The 18,854-nt window shown below is 36.1% G+C and overlaps 2 protein-coding genes across 4 annotated transcripts; both read left to right on the plus strand.

The window, feature by feature from the left end:
* The first annotated feature begins 1,339 nt into the window (after positions 1-1,339).
* On the plus strand, positions 1,340-5,926 carry LOC103432528 (DUF21 domain-containing protein At4g14240-like). 2 transcript variants are annotated; one of them, XM_008370722.4, is made up of 13 exons: positions 1,340-1,764; positions 1,881-1,957; positions 2,207-2,290; positions 2,402-2,515; positions 2,825-2,908; positions 3,145-3,216; positions 3,621-3,688; positions 3,951-4,038; positions 4,170-4,243; positions 4,338-4,698; positions 4,858-4,904; positions 5,008-5,077; positions 5,455-5,926. In XM_008370722.4, exons 1-13 carry the CDS (start codon positions 1,488-1,490, stop codon positions 5,563-5,565), a joined length of 1,527 nt encoding a protein of 508 aa, XP_008368944.3. In that variant the 5' UTR covers positions 1,340-1,487; the 3' UTR covers positions 5,566-5,926. The 2 variants fall into 2 exon arrangements, 1 of the variants encoding a protein (XP_008368944.3); XR_011579545.1 differs by having other exon boundaries at positions 1,350-1,764; positions 5,008-5,355.
* Positions 5,927-7,477: 1,551 nt separating this feature from the next.
* LOC103432446 (uncharacterized) lies at positions 7,478-12,182 on the plus strand. 2 transcript variants are annotated; one of them, XM_008370644.4, is made up of 9 exons: positions 7,478-7,597; positions 8,074-8,138; positions 8,558-8,720; positions 8,909-9,573; positions 10,134-10,307; positions 10,413-10,529; positions 10,850-11,029; positions 11,112-11,158; positions 11,711-12,182. In XM_008370644.4, the coding sequence occupies exons 2-9, from the start codon at positions 8,091-8,093 to the stop codon at positions 12,027-12,029; spliced, it is 1,713 nt and encodes a 570-aa protein (XP_008368866.3). In that variant the 5' UTR covers positions 7,478-7,597; positions 8,074-8,090; the 3' UTR covers positions 12,030-12,182. The 2 variants fall into 2 exon arrangements, with proteins under 2 accessions (XP_008368866.3, XP_070675522.1); XM_070819421.1 differs by having other exon boundaries at positions 7,567-7,718.
* Positions 12,183-18,854: the final 6,672 nt, after the last annotated feature.

An 18,854-nucleotide genomic window follows, 5' to 3' on the forward strand; every position in this document is an offset into this window, starting at 1 on the left:
TTTTTGTGATAGAAGATTAATTTGTCTTTTCATCATCTTTTGTTTGACAAAGAGAATTTTATTAATTAGTAGAGATTATAATGGTTAGGAAAATTTTTAAATTGCATCCTAAAAAAAATTAATATCAAACTCATCATCTATAAAATTTAAACTTTATATCTTTTACATATAAATATAAATAAAGAAAAATAACACTAAACCATACTAAGTTCTTCGTTTTTTAGTAACAAATTGCAACTTGAGCAAAAGTTAATGTGCTCATTTGAGAATATATACATAACGGGTTTGAATTCATGGACATTATTTTACACAGAGTTTTCAGGGGCTAGTCGATTCAAATCGATTATTTTTTATGTTTTCCTCAAATAGAGTAAATTGTAGTAATGATCCATTAACTTTAACTCAATTGAAGCAATGATCCTTCTACTAAAAATTAATTACCTTTGGTCCCTCAACTCATCAAAATGTGCAACTATAATTGTTCAACTAAAAATCCATTACCAATAGTCCTTTAACTTTAATCCAACTGGAGAAATGGTCCATCAACTTTAACCTAATTAAAAAAATGGTCCATCAACTTTAACCAAATTGTAGCAATAGTCTTTACAACATAACTTATTTTGACAAAATTCTAACGAAGTTGACGAAAAAGATTATAACTACACGTTTTGATGAGTTCAGAGACTAATGGTAATGAATTTTTAGTTGAGAGACCATTGCTTGAATTTGATTAAAATTGAGGGACCATTGCTACAATTTACTCTTTTGCTTTCCCTTCGGATAAAAAAAAAACTAATGAAATGACTTGAAAACTTTGAGTTTTTATTAAAATGACAAAAATGTGGTGTAAATGAATAATATCAGGAATGACTTTTTAGAGTAAAAATGAATTTTTTGTTGAAAGTGAACAGTACCGTAAGTGTTTGTTAAAACGGAGGCAGATTTTCTACCCTCCCACTTCCCGTGCCCTCTTGTTTTGTGTGGTCACGGTTAAGTCACGTCAACATTTTATATTACTATTTCAATATAAAATGTTGACGTGGCTTAACCGTGACCACACAAAACAGGAAGGCACATGAGGGCACGTGAAGTGGGAGGGCAGAGAATCTGCCTCTTGTTAAAACTCCCTATAAAAACAAATCTCCCGAATCCACATTTGGCACAACCTTGACCGTAGATCCTTTACGACTCCACTCTCCACGTCAATATTTTATATTAGTATTTTAATATAAAATGTTGACGTAGTTTAACCGTGATCACACAAAACAAGGGCAGGGAGAGGCAGAGAATCTGCCTCCTGTTAAAACTCCCTATAAAAACAGATCTGCCGGATCCACATTTGGCACAACCTCGACCGTAGATCCTTTACGACTTCACTCTCCACGTTTACATCACTCGCATCGTCAACGTCCTCATCACCTTCCCGCACTGCGACGAGTCAGGACACTCGAAAAAAACGGCGTGCCACACTCTCTCACTCCCTCCCGATGCCGCTTCCGCCGACCGCCCAAACCAGCGCCCTAATCTCGCCGCCGAATACGACGGCGAAAATGATGTCGTGGAACGGCGCCAAGGATTTGGTGATGACGTTGGACGACATTCCTTTCGGGACGGGGTCGTGGTATCTCTACGCCGGCGTCTCGTGCCTGCTCGTCCTCTTCGCCGGGATCATGTCCGGCCTCACCTTGGGGTTGATGTCACTCAACCTCGTTGACCTCGAAATCCTCCAGCGCAGCGGTAGCCCCACTGAGAAGAAGCAAGCCGGTCGGGTTTTTGGAAAATTGAAATTTGATTAACGAATTGGTGTTTAATTATACTTAATTGAGCTTAATTATGTGATTAATTTTAGTGGTTTGATGTTGATCCGTCTCTGTTCGCAGCTAAGATACTGCCTGTTGTGCAAAAGCAGCACCAACTTTTGGTCACGTTGCTTCTCTGTAATGCTTGTGCCATGGAGGTACTTTTGACGATTATGGTTGAATTTCGAGATTTGTGTAATAGATTAAACATTGATTTTCGTTAGATAAGTTTAAATTTCGAGATTTGTGAAATAGATGGATTAAATCACACTCATCTAACAGCAATTGATGCGGTTGTGATGCTGAACATTGATATGAACATGTTAATTGTTGTTACCAAAAAAAAAAAGATATGAAAATGTTTAATTTACTTGTCTTGTTTTGTGTGTTGAATTTTGCTTGTGCAGGCGCTTCCTTTATACCTTGATAAACTCTTTCACCCAGTTGTTGCTGTTGTGCTGTCTGTAACTTTTGTTCTGTTATTCGGAGAGGTGCGGCATTTTCCGGGTTATAACTTATTATTGAAATGCAGCTGGATAGAGTGTTAGTATTAATGAAATCATGGGACTGTGACTGACTTGTGCCTTTCCATGTTGGATTAGATTATTCCGCAATCTATTTGCTCAAGATATGGGATTTCGGTGGGTGCCAATTTCGTTTGGCTTGTTCGCATTCTGATGATCATTTGTTATCCGATTGCATACCCAATTGGAAGGGTATGTACTTATAGTTTGTACTGGATCACTGAATTTCATTTTTTTTTCTTCAAGTTATTGGCTTTTGTTAGTTTATAGCTCAGTCATCTGCTTAATAAATTGCTTTTTGCCGCTATGAGACATTGAAGATATCACATCAACACTGAGATGAGTTCTTATTCGGCAGTGATGTTTTAATATTACACTTGTTATAATTTTCATATTTGGATCATAAAGTATGTTTCCTGTTTTAGTAAAACATAGTATGGATGGAAGTCTAAAATGTTTCAGATTCGGAAGGTGATATTATAGTGTAACCCATGGTTTCAGGTTCTTGATAAGGTACTTGGACATAGTGATGATTTGTTTAGGCGAGCTCAATTGAAGGCCCTAGTCTCTATTCATGGCCAAGAGGTAAGCTGCTTAGATTGGAAGTGTGTACGACTTCACTTGCATATGTCCAAAGTTTGTTCCTGACTACTGATTTATTTTGTTGAACAACGGTAGTGATAAATGATGCAACTAGTTCTGGGTGTTGAATGTGACTTTATGATTTGTGAATGGCTGCTGAAAATTCCAGAACAGTTACAGTTGTGCCGAATTCGGATTGTTTTCTGTTTTCCTTGACTTGCTATTTCTATCCATGTTAGGCTGGTAAGGGAGGTGAACTCACACATGATGAGACGACGATCATCAGTGGAGCCCTAGATTTAACTGAAAAGGTACCCAATTTTTTCAGATGTATTTAAGCTTTGCATTTGTCGTCGCAGCATATGACACAGGAAATTTAAGAGACATTACAGAGCAATTTGAGGGAAGATAATTTGACTATATACGGGCATTTCCAATATTTTATAGTGTTACTTCATGTACATGTTCCTCAGTTCTATAATATATACCAATTTTCTCACTTTCTATGTGCATTCTTGATCTTCTTGCTATATTTCTGATACTGGTTCCCAATATATTTTGGTCCTTGTCTTCCTGGGTGTTTCATTTTAGTTGCAATTTTCAGGCTTTTGCATGCCTTCTAAGTATTGAGATAACATCACAATCCACATCTGCGTGTTGCATTTTCTCTTTTGTTTGAAGGATTCATAATAGTAAAGTTTCTTTTGATGTCCAGACCGCAGAGGAGGCTATGACACCTATTGAATCAACATTTTCCTTGGATGTTAATTCAAACTTAGACTGGTGTGTTTGCCTTTGGACTCTTCTACATATTCTTTATTTTGTGCTCTTTTTTGTGTGGTTATATTGAAATAGCAGTTACATCTCTTGGTCGTACTTTTTTTTGTTGTATCTGCTGCTATATTGAGCAGAATAGAGTAGAAACTAGGTATTGAGAAGAACTTATCAGGATCATCTGGTAGTAATTAAGATGGGTCTTGGTCTTCTTTTTGTATTCTGTTGTAGAGGGAAAGATTCATTTTTAAACTGATATCTGTTTCCTCAGGGAAGCAATTGGGAAAATTCTTGCGCGAGGTCATAGTCGAGTCCCCATCTATTCTGAAAATCCAAAAAACATTATTGGCCTCCTTCTGGTGAGTGAAAACTTCTGGCCGTTGATTTCCTACCATTGATGACAGTTAATTGTAGAATTGGTATGTCACAGCTGATTGTAGGATTCGCAAGTCATTTTTTTAGTTATTTATTTATTTTGTAATGGACTTAGGTGAAAAGTCTTCTCACAGTACGAGCTGAAGCAGAGATTCCAGTTAGTGCTGTTTCGATTCGAAGAATGCCTAGGTGCGTCACTTCTTTCTCCATATTATCCTTTATGTATATATCTACTTCTGTTGTATGTGGGAAAACTTTAAATACTTATGCATGGATTTCCCAGGGTTCCAGCAGATATGCCGCTGTATGATATACTTAATGAGTTTCAAAAAGGAAGCAGTCACCTGGCAGCTGTAGTGAGGAGCAAAGGAAAGAGCAACCTTCTGACAATTCCTGACGTAGAGAATTTCAAGGAGGATAAACTGGCACAGTTAAAATCTCAAATAGCTGCGTCCTTGCCAATCAAGCAAGATGACAAATCAGGAAGTGTTGCTCTCGACATAGATAAAGCTCCAAAGTCTCTGACAAACAAGCCAACTGTTCAATCGAATGGTGCTATAAATCCAAATTCATCAGAGGACATTGAAGACGGGGAGGTCATAGGAATCATCACCCTGGAGGATGTTTTTGAAGAACTTCTGCAAGTATGCTCTGCTTCTATCAATCTCCTACCCTAAGTTCAATTTATGTGGTTCAGTCAGTGTAATATTAAGTGTTCAACGACAAAAAAAAATGCCAATACTATTTCTTTTATCGTGCGCTCTGTTTAATGATGAATTTTCCTAATCCTCTTTTCAATGCAGGAGGAAATTGTAGATGAGACAGATGTATATATCGATGTACATAGAAGGTATGATGGGATCTGATCTGAACTCTCTCTCTCTCTCTCTCTCTCTCTCTCTCTCTCTCATGGTCAAGTTCCTTGATTAAATTGGAATGTGTGATTTGTATAGGATACGTGTGGCTGCTGCAGCAGCTGCTTCATCCATGGCACGAGCTCCATCAACTCGGAAGTTGCTTGTAGTAAGTTAACATCATTTACTTGTCAGTCTTTCGCCAAGTCATTGGAACATGAAGTCATCAACCAATATATCTTAAAAAGCACAAGCTTTTCCAGTAACTGAAGCTTTCACCAAATCTGTGATTTTCAAACATGCATCTCGCTGTAGTTCAACAGAGTTTATGTAAAAGTATCCGCGAAGCTCTTCCAAGTCCTTGTTCTCTTGATGTGCATTCCTCATGCTTTAAGAAAAGGTTACAAATAGTGATAGAAGCATCAAACATTTTTGCTTCTTCCCCGAGTACGTATTTTGGATTGAGTAACAAGCTGTGTGTCATTTGTATGGCTGTTCTGAAGTTGAAAAGTTGTTTTGCCTAATTATATACTCGTTATCCTTCAGGGCGCTCTAAGTAAGCACGGGCAAACCCCAAAGAAGTCTGCGGAAGATGATGGACATTCGGTGAGGTTTTCAGGGTCTCCACGGGAGCCTCTTCTAGGCAGTAAGAGATGACAGACTTGAAAGTTGTTCCAGACTTCCGGTTGGAAAAACTAGCTACGAACTCCGGTGGCTCGATTCCTTCGTTACTTGTCATGCCACGGAGTTGCGATCAGCCGCGTGCGAATGTTACGGTTTTATGTATAAGCTAGGGTTTGTAGATTACAGTGCGTGCGTGTAATTTCTGTTTGTGTTTTGTCAAATCCATGTCCATTTCTAGAGCTAGAAAACTAGGTGTGTCCTACGACTACATTAAACCCAATTTGGGTTTAGTAAAGTATCATGAGGATTTAGATTTAATTATTGTAAATATATTACGATTATTCCCAAACCACCCCCCCAAAAGTAAATTGTAGCAATGGTCCTTTAACTTTAACTCAATTAGAGCAATGATCCCTCAACTAACAATTCATTACCATTGTTCTCTTAACTCATCAAAACGTGCAGCTATGATCCCTTAACTAAAAATTTATTACCATTGGTCTCTCAACTTTAATTCAACTGGAGAAATGACCCCTTAACTTTAACCTAATTGGAGAAATTGTCCCTCAACTTTAACTCAACAATAATCCTTCCAACATAACTAATTTTGACAAAATTCTGACGAAGTTGACGAAAATGGCCATATCTATACGTTTTGATGAGTTGAGGGACCCCAATTGTAGTAATGGTCATTCCAATATAACTTATTTTGACAAAATTCTAACGAAGTTGACGAAAATGACTATAGCTACACATTTTGATGAGTTGAGGGACCAATAGTAATGAATTTTTAGTTGAAGGATCATTACTCTAATTTGATTAAAAATAAGATATCATTGTTACAATTTACTCAAAAAAAAAAAAAAACTTGAGAGAAATCTCTCTTTTTTTACGTTGTTTGAAAATTTGAAGCCTCTTGCATTTTATTAAAAAAAAATTGGAAAGAATTTATTTCATATTTTCTTGATAAATGCGCTTTTCCATATGATAAGGAAGAATTTGAACTTGGATACAAGTGCGGATGTGTATTTTTGGGTCAGCTGCTTTTTTCCATGTCATGATGCCCAACCATTTGACAAGTCCAACCGATCAACATCTACAAGCGCATCGATTTTTGACATATTATTCATATTATCGATATTGTTAACCTTTAAATTAATATTCGTTGAAATTGTGTCAATATGCTTGCCGGCTTAAAAAAAAAAAAAAAAAAAAAAAAAAAAGAGGAAAATTGATGGGGTGGCATCATTTTGTTCGTGTCAGTATGCTTATTAATGAAGTCTAAATAAAAAGTAACCGATGATGTGATATTATCTGGTGGGCTGGTTAGATTGTACGATCCGAAATTTTTCTCATTTTCCAAAAATTACCTACGCCCCAAAATGTGAATGTGACATCCATCCAGATCATAACGCGGTTACACTAAAGCAAATGTTAGCACATAACATCACATCATTAGTCTCAGCCGTCCATGCATCTACTGAATAGGTTTGTCTTTTTCTCCGTTTTCACTTTTCAGACATTGATTTTCACCATTTGGGGGCCACGCCCCAGGTGAACGAGGATCCTCTTTGCAAGATTTTTAAATCGTGATCGTGATCGTTCATTACATATTATGTGATTAAAAATTAATTTAAATATTTTTATTTAAAAAATTAAATATAAATAATATCTGACGAAAACTGACAATAAACGAATACGAACGAAAGATTCTTAAGATTTCAGAAAGACGATCCTCAATTCCTCATGGACCCCAGGTCGCAAAACAAGTTGGCTAGTAAAAGCAGCGGGAAACTTCCCATATTCCACGTCAGCTAACCGTTCTAAACCCGGGCCCATCACAACGAGTAAAAACTCGTCTGGCAAGATTACCATTGGATGAATTGACGAAATTACCCTCGCACACCAGCTCGATTAACGAGTGTACCCGTTTCCTTAGCTGCATGGGTCAAGAGTCAAAACGACGCGGCCGAGTCATTGTTTTTCCCGAGAATCGAACACTACAAATACCGCACAAAAAACCACAAACCCTCTCCTCCTCCTCCTCCTCCTACCTTTCCGAACGGTCAGTCTTTTCATCTTCCTCTTTTTTTTTTCTTTTTTTTTTCTGTTTGGCTGCCGAGAAAAGGACGAGAAAGTGTTCAATTTTCGCAAATTTTGATCTTCATAATTCAAGGATCTGAATTGTTAGTGAAAAACATTGATCTTTCAGTTTTTAGTTTTTTTTTTTTTTTTTTTTTTTTTGGTGATTTTCTCGGCATCCAAAAGTAGCGATTGTGATTTTCATTTCATCGCATTTGTGTTTTTTGTATTGTGATTAATTTTGTATCATTGGCTCCGAATTTTTTATGAAGATTCTGATTTTTAAGTTTGATCCGCGGCAGAGTGTTGGGTTTAGAATGTGAAGAAAAAATTTAATCTTAGAACTTGACCTAATTTTTCGTTTGAATTTTGCAATATAATTCTAGTTGCAGCTTTGGGGCTCTCAAATGGATGAATTTTTTTTTTTCTGTAATTTTGTATTCTGTTTTAAATATGCAGAATCGTAGCTCCTGGAGATGGGTTTCAATGCGGTTTTTGGTTGCTTAAAGGAAGTTTTTCCACAGGTATGATTCTTTAACATTTTGGGATTCAATTATAAATTGTTATCCTATATTATTATTGTGTAATTATGTTTCCATTTAAATCTTTCGGCTTTATAGTTTTTCTATGTATAAGTCTTGTCAAACTTGTATGGTATGAAGCTTAACAATTTGTCAAATGAGTGCATGTTTGTTTTCTTAAGTTATTATTCCAGTAGATTCTAATGATTCTGAGACTTCTAGTTTGCTTTTATGGAATATGCATTAATTGTCTTGCCTAAGATCATAGGTGAGAACATAGCCTTCTTTGATTTTCCATAAAGGTAAAAGCTGCAACTCAATTGAATCTGTACATTCTAGGGTGCTTGGGTTTTGTATTCGGTTAAAATGTTAATTTTTTGCTCTAACTGACCGTCCATATTCTTTCTTCTGATTCGCCTCAGGTTGATTTTCGCATTCTGAAGGCTATTGCTATTGAACATCCCTTCGATGCCGATGCAGCTGTGCTTGATGTTATTAATGAGTTCCCTAACTTGGCTACACAGTCATTTTTGTCGGCTGTCAGTCCCACTCAGGTTCAAAGTCCCAAGGCTCTCCCAGTTGCAGGTATTCTGTAGCTTCTCGCGAGAACCTTCTTTTGTTCCTGGAATTGTTCTGTTATTGCTGCTACATACTTTTGCCTCTTTCATGTCATTGCATATTGATAATTACCTGTAATACTAAAATGTTCCATTTTTTCAGTTTATTTTTTTATTTATTTCATCTGAGTATTTAATTCTATGCTGAACTTGCAGCTCAACACAAGGATAAGGGTAAATTATTGATGCACCAGCAGGTAATTAAGGAAGCAGAGTTTGAACCTCTTCCAGAACCAGAAAAGGCAGCTGTTGATGATGACAGCAAAAATGATCATACAAGTGGCATCTCTCATGACAATCCCACACTGCTAGAGCAAGTGAACTCATTGCCAAATGGTCCTGTTCCATCAGATGCTGATATAAGTACTGGAAGTGAAGAAGTGATTTCTGATGGAAAGGGTATGAATTTTGATGTCCAAGTTGGGCTGCAGCAGTCTGCATCTGGCATTACGACTCTTTCGATGCCTGGAAAGGATGTGATGAATGGCACCTTAGTTGATGCATTTCCTGAATGGAAAAGTTTTTATCTCCCTGTGAATTGTGATTCTGATTTGGTTCTCCATGACACACCTGATAAAGTGGAACCATTTGCAGTTGATTCTTCTATCATAGAACATTCACTAGATGCTCCTCAGTGTGACATTCCTTGTTCAGACCCTCTTCTTGCTGATGACAACTTACAGGCAACTGATCCTTCAGATCATACTTCTGAGAAAGAATGTTCTCCAAGGGAAATGGTTGATATTGAGGAGACCACCACAGACAGCGTATGCAATACTGATGTTCTTGAAGAGATCATTGAAGATGCTAAAAATAACAAGGTACTAATAGGTTTACGACTTGTTAGCTTTGGGGTTGCAATTCGCAATTCAGAAGTAGATGCCCTTCCTATAAAATTGAAATTTCACAGTTAGTCTTTTCCAATACTCTCAGACTCTAAATAAACCTGGCCCCATCTTGTCAGAGTAGTTATATCATCTTAAATCTTTTTTATGTGATGATATTCTGTATTTCATGGATGTTTTGAAGTGTGTTAATTCCTCTGTTTGATACAAGTACTATCCGATTTTGGGTTAGGATCCAATGATAGCATGTTTATGGATTTGGACCCTTGGTTTATGTGCTTCGTTTCAATTTTTTTTTACCTATAATATGCATTATCTTGGGATAATAAATCTTGTCTGATATTTGGGAGTGTATTCTTAATGTTTTGCATGTGTTCTTTTGCTGAACCACTATCGCCATGGAGTTATTTTTTCTTCTTTCTAATGATAAGCAAATTACAACCAAATAGGATATCGGGATGGCAGTGGAGACCGGCCATAGTGGGTCTCCTAAATCGGGTCTTCACAGAGTTCCTAATCGTTTAACAATGTTGCAGAAAACCCTGTTTTCAGCCATGCAGTCAGTCATCAGCATGATGAGAGAAGTGGAAGTGCAGGAGAAAGAAGTGGATATTGTTCAAGAGGAAGCTTCTAGGGGAGGTTTGGATATAATGGTCAAGGTGGAGGAATTTAAACAGATGTTGGCACATGCAAAAGACGGAAATGACATGGTAGTATTTTGCGAGATGTGATTAAAGTTCGAAGTTAATGGATTCTGAGTTGCTATTTTTAGTTAAGGGTGCATCATAACTGAGGTTATATTCTTTTTTCTGCAGCATGCTGGAGAAGTCTACGGGGAGAAAGCAATTTTAGCAACTGAAGCGAGGGAGCTTCAGTCTCGATTGCTCAACTTATCGGATGAGAGAGATAAATCACTAGCGATTCTTAATGAGGTTTTGACTCCACTTCATCAAGTTGCTTATTGCACTGCATTACTGTTGGTGCATGCTTTATTTCACTAATTTTATCTTTTGATTGCCTCATTTTTATGCTGTCTTTTTGATATTGTATTCTTCAAAAGCAACAATGGTATGATCTGTTTCACTATATGTGTTTATCAAACAATATCATCACAAAAGATGTTAAGTATTTGCACAGTAAAGATATTGGAAAATTTTATTCGTGACTACTTGCAACAATTATATTTGTCTTTGGTTGATGTAGGGCAAAGATGATCCTTTTTCTTGGCTCATTATTTGTTCTGTCACTGCAGATGCGAGAAACCCTTGAGGAACGGCTGGATGCGGCAGCAGAGGCAAGGAGACTGGCCGAGCAGGACAAGCTGGAAAAGGAAGAGTGTGCCTGGAAAGCTCTTGCTGAACAAGAAGCGGAGATGGAGAAAGTTGTTCAGGAATCGAAAATATTGCAACAAGAGGCGGGGGAAAATTCGAAGGTAACAACTATCTTCAGTGATCATGGACATACTAAAGTAAGCTAACAGATAAAATAATTCATTCAAATTTTTCTTTTTGCAGTTGCGGGAGTTTCTGATGGACCGTGGTCGCATTGTTGATATGCTACAGTAAGTAATTTTGTCTCCATTGTTTTAATATATTAGCTCTACAGTTTGGTTTACAGTTTATAGACCATCGAGGTCTCTATTACCTATGTAAAGTGGCTGATGCCAAGCAACTTCATTACCAATTGTGCATCCTCTCGATCCTCGTTTTGCATATTAGACTTGGAATTTGTGTCTGAGGAACTTCAGTTATGTTTTGAGATTGTTTTTGCAGTTTACCCTGGATAAAGTAAAATTACCGCTTATATTTCATCTCGTCTTTTACATTTATTTCATAGGTCATTTGTCTCCTCCAGCAATAGTTTAAATCATCTATTTCTAAAATCAATTAGGTCCCTTTTCAAGCATTATCAATATAATCTCATCCGCTGGTTGTCTGTTACGTCACATTCTAGTTCGAACCTCAAATTCTTCGCTATCTGGTATTCTTTTTTTGTTTTACTACAATTTTATTTCTTCCTCCAAACTTTTGTTTCCTTTCAATGCTTTTATTTGCAGTACGTATTTTTATGAGTTTGAGGAGATGATAATACAGTAATTTTCATACATGTGCAGAGGAGAAATTTCCGTCATTTGTCAGGACGTCAGGCTTCTGAAAGAGAAATTTGATGAGCGGGTTCCACTAAGCCAGTCAGTATCTTCGAGCCAGACAACCTGCATCCTAGCTTCTTCAGGCTCATCCATGAAAAGCATGGCACTCGATTTAGTTTCAGAACGACTCAAGTTACTGAAGTCGCCGGAGAAGGTAAGCCCCGCTTCTTCAGTTGACGGCCTATCACCAAAAAGCATACTCGAACAGGAAAGAAGCAAGGTCGATCGAAAGGAGCTTATGGACGACGGATGGGATGTCTTCGACAAAGAATTTGGTGTCTAAGCCTTGTACTACATTTCATAAGCTGTGAATATGAACAGTATCAACTTCGAAGACGGATGCAATTTTTGTTTCAAATTAAGTAGGATTTATATATTTTGATACAGAATTTTGTACAGTGGAGATTCAAAACAATAATAATTTAGACTTGCCGAATTTTGAATATATATATGTGTGTGTGTGTCAGATCTAATCCCTGGTCAGAAGTGTGCCGACAAGGACGTCGGGTCACTAAGGGAGGTGGATTGTTAGATCCTATATCGCTCAGGAGAGTGAATCCTTTATGGCTTATATGTATATGCCCACCTCCATATAACACGAGGCCTTTTGGGAGCTCATTGGCTTCGGGTTCCGTAGGAACTTCGAAGTTAAGTGAGAAAGGGGCCAGAGCATTCCCAGGATAGGTGACCCACTGGAAAGTTCTGCTCGAGTGAGCTCCTAGAAACAAAACCGTGAGGGCGTAGTCGGGGCTCAAAGCGGATAATATCGTGCTACGGCGGAGTCGAGCCAGGATCGGGATGTGACAATTTGATATCAGAGCCAATCTCTGGCTGGAAGTGTGCCGAAGAGGACGTCGGACCCCTAAGGGAGTTGGATTGTTAGATCTCACATCATCCAGGGAAGTGGATCCTTTGTGCCTTATATGTACATGCCCACCTAATTTAGCACGAGACCTTGTGAGAACTCACTGACTTCAAATTTCATCGGAACTCCGAAATTAAGCGAGATCCCGCGAGAGCAATTCCAGGATGGGTGATTTATTGGAAAGTTCTCGTGTGAGTTCCAAAACCGTGAGGGTGTGGTCGGAGTCCAAAACGGACAATATCGTGTTACAGCGAAGTTGAGACTGGAATGTGCCAGTGTTTGTGTGTGTGTATGTATATATTTGTTCTGTCATATTATATAATCCTGTGACAGTAAAAATGTTTCTGTACATGTTGCGTCTCGTTTTTAGGCTGTTCTTTATCCTATTGAGAGAATTTTGCTTCTAAAGCACCCAGTTTTAAAACTTACTAGCCAATGATATATATAGGTGTGTATTGTGTATGAGTTAGGATTCAAGGACACAATCTGACACGTTTTTATGGTTCACATCTGTAACTTTTTTTTAAGGATTTGAACAGTATATTTCAATAATTTTTTATAGATTTAGATTAATCTTGCAAAAAAATTAGATAATTTCGAAAATCATAATATTTATTTGTAATGAAGAAAATATAAGAACATGGTTCTACGAATAATCACTAAATTCACAATCTAACACGTTTTTACAGCTCACATTTGTAACTTTTTTTAAGGATTCGAACTGTCTATATTTCAATTATTATTTTTTTATATAGATTATTCTTGCTAAAAAATTAGATGACTTCGAAATCATGATATTCATTTGTAGTGAAGAAAATATAAGAACACTGTTCTACGAAGAAACACTAAATTCACAATCTAACACGTTTTTATGGCTCACATCTATAACTTTTTTCAAGGATTCGAACTGTCTATATTTTAATTAATTTTTTATAGATTATTCTTGCAAAAAAAAAAAATAGATAATTCTGAAATCATGGTATTCATTTGTAATGAAGAAAATATAAGAACACGGTTCTATGAAAAACACTAAATTTAATCCAACGGTTATATAGCTTAGTGGTTGGGTGATTTTTGGTACAGCTGATATTTGAGGGAAGACATAAAAAATAAATAATTTGAATCGATAAAATATATTACATAGTTAGCTCTAAAAACTCTATAAAAAACATGTCCACGAATTCAAACCTGTTATGTATATAATTTTTTTGGTCATGTATATTCGAAATGTTATAAGCGATTTGGAGTTGTACAACCACTTATTGAGTCTGATACAGAATTTTATCCATTTTTCAGAAAATTTAAAATCAATAAAATAGGGTTAAAGAATCTTCTAAAACATATTAAAAATCGTGTGTAATAGCTCACAATTTGTACGAAAAATGCGGTTATTTAATTTTTGCAGAATCTTTTACGTCCGCAACAGGTAAAATGTTACAGGCCCCCATTTGAAAATGGTCTTACTAGCAGTTGAGTCATACACGAGAACATAGAAAAATTGGACTATTGTCAATGCGTTTATATCCAAAATATCCTACATGAATTTTAAGAAGCGCAACGCAAAAATGACACGAAAAATCTGTGTCCTAGTTCCCTTGACTATTTCTGTCATTGTGATTCTGGCGAACTCGATTCAGCCAAATGGTGGATGATGATGATGGTGAGCTAGTTGTTCAAAAACACGAGAGCTGGAAATTAAAATGTCCTGATGGTTTGGTTATTGACTAATGAATATACATGCATCCACTTAACCTTAAAAAATTGTCGAAGTCAAATGGCTTTTTCGGATAAGCCAATCAGTAAGTTTCTTACACGTTGAGCAAGCAGAAACATTTGCCAGACTGGTCAGTTTTGACCCAAGGCAATGGCAGCAAGTTTAACATTTCAATTTGGGCACACGTAAGTAACATGGTTGTATTATCTATTTGTAAGTTTCAAGTTCGGCTGACATGGATGACCAGTTCAATACCGAGCATATTTTCTGAAGAAAAAATTCAAGCACAATGGCTTGTGTTTTTTGTGAAGGGTAATGTTAGAGAGACAATCTATTTGAACTATATTTTGTGAATCGCATTATATGGCGATTGACGATTGACTCTTTTAAATCATTAAAGAAAGAATTCAACCATCAATCCGTACATCATGTGGTCTATTGATTATGGTCTATAAACAGTCTCCCTAACATTTTGTTTTTGTAAAACTCTTGAATTTGGACTCAATTATTTGTGCTAGTAGTGGAAATTTAAGTAGAACATTGTTTGTCCCTTACCCTTATTAGTCCTTACATATAATTCGCACATGCTCAAACTTTCATTAAGGATACAAGTGCCACTTAGTATTACATTTTAATAGTATTTTGTTTCACTTGTAAATTATAAGTGAAATGTCTTAGTTTTATATTCAAATTTCATGAATGAAGAGTTTGTAACACATTTTATTCCCTCAACCTTTTAGCCTTTTAGTGCAAATATATCTTTGTATCAAAAACAATAAACCAAGTATATTTTTCACGCAAATGTATAGAATTTATTTCACTACTATAAGCAAACTAAGAAAACAAGAGTTACATTAAATTATCAGATATTTACAACGTCAAACAGACAGTTGGAGCTGTCACCTTTGCCTAATTAATTACTATACAGAGAAAACCACAGTACCCGTATGGTTAATTAGTCACCCTAGCTAATACTGATCAGTCTCAAACTTGATCAACCAGTGCTAATTAGGATGATATTTAACCTCTTAATCACTCATGCCAGCATAAGAGCATCACGCTACATCTCCAGATGATGTAAAGCCGCGCCCGCTGCTCTCGTATGTGTTTCGAACACCGTCCCCATGACCGAAACTTCAAACTAGTACTCCTCGTCGTCCTCGTTGGGATCGCTTTGGCTTCCATTTCCATACAGAAAACGAAGAATAATATTGAAAAATAAAAACGAGATGGTTATCAATCAGACTCTTAAAGCGGTCGAGACTGAGAGAGTGGGAGTGATTGAAATTTGAAGAGACTTGGAAGAAGTTTGGAAGACTTGTTGTGGTGGTGGGTCTGAATTTGATGGGGGTGGGTGGATGATTAGGGACAAAGGGTGTTTAAATAGAGAAAATGTAGAGGAGGAAGGAGGAAGAAGAATATATGAGAGAGAGGGAACAAAAATATGAACAAAAATATGTGGTGGTGGTTGACAAATGTTGGACCCTGGTTGGGCCAATTAGACAGGGGGTGGGGTCCACCAATAGCTTGTCTGCTCGTTGCTTACAGCCTCTTCGAAAGGGACCTCTCATCGACTCTTCCTTCTATTGGAGGGTCATCCGACTCATCCCTGTCTGACCTTCATAAACCTGCATGCATGCATGTTCGTTTCAAATACCTAAAAAGATTATCAGAATCGTGATTAAGTTTATTAAAATATTAGAGAAAATTTACAAGAAATTGCAAATAAAAACAAAGAGATTTGATTTGAGATTATATATTGTTTCAAGACTCTATTAATTGTCTATTATATCCGAAAATAATACGCTTTAACAGTAGTTAAGGGGGCATATATCCTAAATTTTCATTGGTAAATTAGGGTTCCAGTGGTTAAGACTAAACATAGATTTCTATATTTTTATGGTGTAAAAGTCAACTAATAGAGAATTAGATATAAACATCTAAAAACCAAACGGATTTGGATCATCTCCTGAGCCAGGGCCGGCCCTGAGAGTAGCCCAAGTAGGCGCCCGCCTAAAGCCCCCACTTCGGAAGGGTCCCCAAAAAAATTTTATATCCTGTAATTAACATATAAATATAAAAAAAGTTAGAAATATCATAATTCATTTGTTAGTGCAGAGGAAATGTTGCATTTATTTTTTGTTGGGGTGTTGAGTTCGAAACACGAAGCTGCATTTCCGTCACTAGATTTTTCTTAATTTTTCTTGTTTTTCAAATTTACTGTCATCTATCTGTCCAAATGCATATAAAGTTATAAAACTCAAGTCTCTTTGCAATCTTTTTTCTTTCAACTTCTTATTCTCTCTATTTCTATCGAATGTTTAAACGAACTTCTCATTCTCTCCATTTCTATTGAATGTTTAAACCAACTATCATATGATCTTAAAGATTGTACTTTAAGGTAATCAAAACTTTGAATTTTATATTTTTCTTTTCAATAAATTTTTATTCAATGGATTATTTTAATATTCAATTCGTTAGTGTGATGTTGATTTTAGAAGAAACAAAAAACACAAGATAAACAATTGGCGTTGAATTTATTATACTCATCAATCAAGTTTTATTGTTATTTACTCTCTTGATCATCAAATTTTATTGTTCTTCACTCTCAATCTTAAACTTTTGACTGCAAATATTTAGTACATTTGTGTCTAAAAACGTGAATCGTGTAATGTTTAAATAATGTTTGTATATTTATCTTCTTCTGATATTAATCATTAATGATATTTGATGTGAAAATAGAACTTTTTATATATTTAGCGAATTCTTTTTTATACAAATCAATATACAAAGAATCAGGGATAAGAGAATTTTAGGGCCCCTTCAAAGGATCGCCTAGGGCCCCCAAATTCTCAGGGCCGGCCCTGTCCTGAGCCTCCTGAGCAAATCACATGGGTCGTTGGATTTTGATCTAACAGCTACAATTATTATAACTTTTAGGGGGCCCCCTGTTTGTAGCCGTTTGATCAAAATCCAACGGCACTTGTGCTTTGCTTAGGAGGCTTAGCCTCCGTTCAAGAGAGGATCCAAATCCAAACCAAACAAGCCTAAAAGCTGTCATGTTTGTTATTCGTAGGGGTGAATTTTTTTTGCCAAATTGTCAACCGTGCCATACCGATTTTGTGCTAACCAGTAATGGTACGGTATTGTACCGTACCAAAATTTCATGGTACGGTATTGATAATGGATACCATTATCACAATATTACTGTTCATAGCTTTGTGGGGGTGATGAGAACAAACTTGAAATGAAGGAGCTTATATAAGAAATGAGGGAGCAACGCTTTTTGGAGATATCCAATAAAGTTGATAAGTACTTCGCCGCTCCTTATATTAGCATTATTGTTGACAGCTTTGATCTCTTGAGTTGGTGGAAATCAAACACAAAAGAGTTTCCAATTCTTTCACAAATAACCAAGGATATCTATGCAATCCTCACTTCTACCATTGCTAGTAAAAATGCATTTAGCCTAGGGAGGAGGGTTGTGGACCCTTTTAGGGCATCTTTGACTCCTAAAATGGTGAGGCACTAGTCTGTACTAGTGATTAGTTTAGGACGGATGAAGTAAACTTCCACAAGGAACCTATGGAATATATGTTTCAATTTTACAAGGAAATGGAAGAAGTATAAACAAATAAGATATACTTAATTTTTTTAGTAAATTTGTTATTAAATGCTTTTCAACTTTAATTCTTTTTACTACTAATATGTTTTCTTTGTTTGTAATGTAGACTTGACACAAGCTCAATCTTCTACAAGTTCAATGCCTCCTCCAAATGCTTCGACATCTCAAACTTGAAGAATTGATCAATGGATTTTACCTTTTGAAGTTTAGTTCCAATTTTCATTTGGTTTGAAACTTTTAAATTCTATTTGTTTTGGTTCGTAACTTCTATTTGGATTGTAAGCTTAATTTTTATCATGAATTTTGATGCATCATTTGAATTATTGTGTGTGTGAATTGTGAATTATGAATAATAGATGAATTTAGGCTACAATGCATGAGATAAAAGTACAAAAAAAAAAATTTGCCCTTGAATTGGGTTAAAAAAAAAACAAAAATAGATTTTGTCCCAAAACAAAGTGACAATTATATTGTCATACCATGCTAACCGAACTATTTGGCAATACCGAACTTCCGTATACCAAAAGTTTGGTACGATAATGGTTATAAATTTTGCCAAACAAAAAATTTGGTATAATAATTGGTACAAGAATTTTGATATAATAACCGTACATAACTCACCCCTACTTATTCATATCGATATTTCTTGCAACTAATCTATATTGCTGATTTCTCATATTTTATTACATGAGCACTATTATTCTTTTAAAATCAATATTATATGGTTTTCCTTAAGAAATGGTCCAAATTTAAAAAAAAAAATATATAAATAATAATAATAATACTGCAATGGATAACGTTGATTACGAAAATATTGGACACGTGTTATACCTTGGTTAGTGGCATAAGAACTAATCTATTTACATGGTCAGATCACAATAACAATTCAATTTTTTGGTCGACT

This window comes from Malus domestica, chromosome 03 (assembly GCF_042453785.1).
Source record: "Malus domestica chromosome 03, GDT2T_hap1".
In the NCBI taxonomy this organism is placed as follows: domain Eukaryota; kingdom Viridiplantae; phylum Streptophyta; class Magnoliopsida; order Rosales; family Rosaceae; genus Malus; species Malus domestica.

Bases quoted from the DNA above. Each gene is read 5' to 3' on its own strand.
- LOC103432528 (XM_008370722.4), top strand. From the start codon at position 1,488: ATGCCGCTTCCGCCGACCGCCCAAACCAGCGCCCTAATCTCGCCGCCG. The intron at 4,699-4,857 runs GTATGCTCTGCT...TTTTCAATGCAG, and splicing joins TTTTTGAAGAACTTCTGCAA to GAGGAAATTGTAGATGAGAC. The intron at 4,905-5,007 runs GTATGATGGGAT...TGATTTGTATAG, and splicing joins TATATCGATGTACATAGAAG to GATACGTGTGGCTGCTGCAG.
- LOC103432446 (XM_008370644.4), top strand. From the start codon at position 8,091: ATGGGTTTCAATGCGGTTTTTGGTTGCTTAAAGGAAGTTTTTCCACAG. The intron at 8,139-8,557 runs GTATGATTCTTT...GATTCGCCTCAG, and splicing joins TAAAGGAAGTTTTTCCACAG to GTTGATTTTCGCATTCTGAA. The intron at 8,721-8,908 runs GTATTCTGTAGC...CTGAACTTGCAG, and splicing joins CAAGGCTCTCCCAGTTGCAG to CTCAACACAAGGATAAGGGT.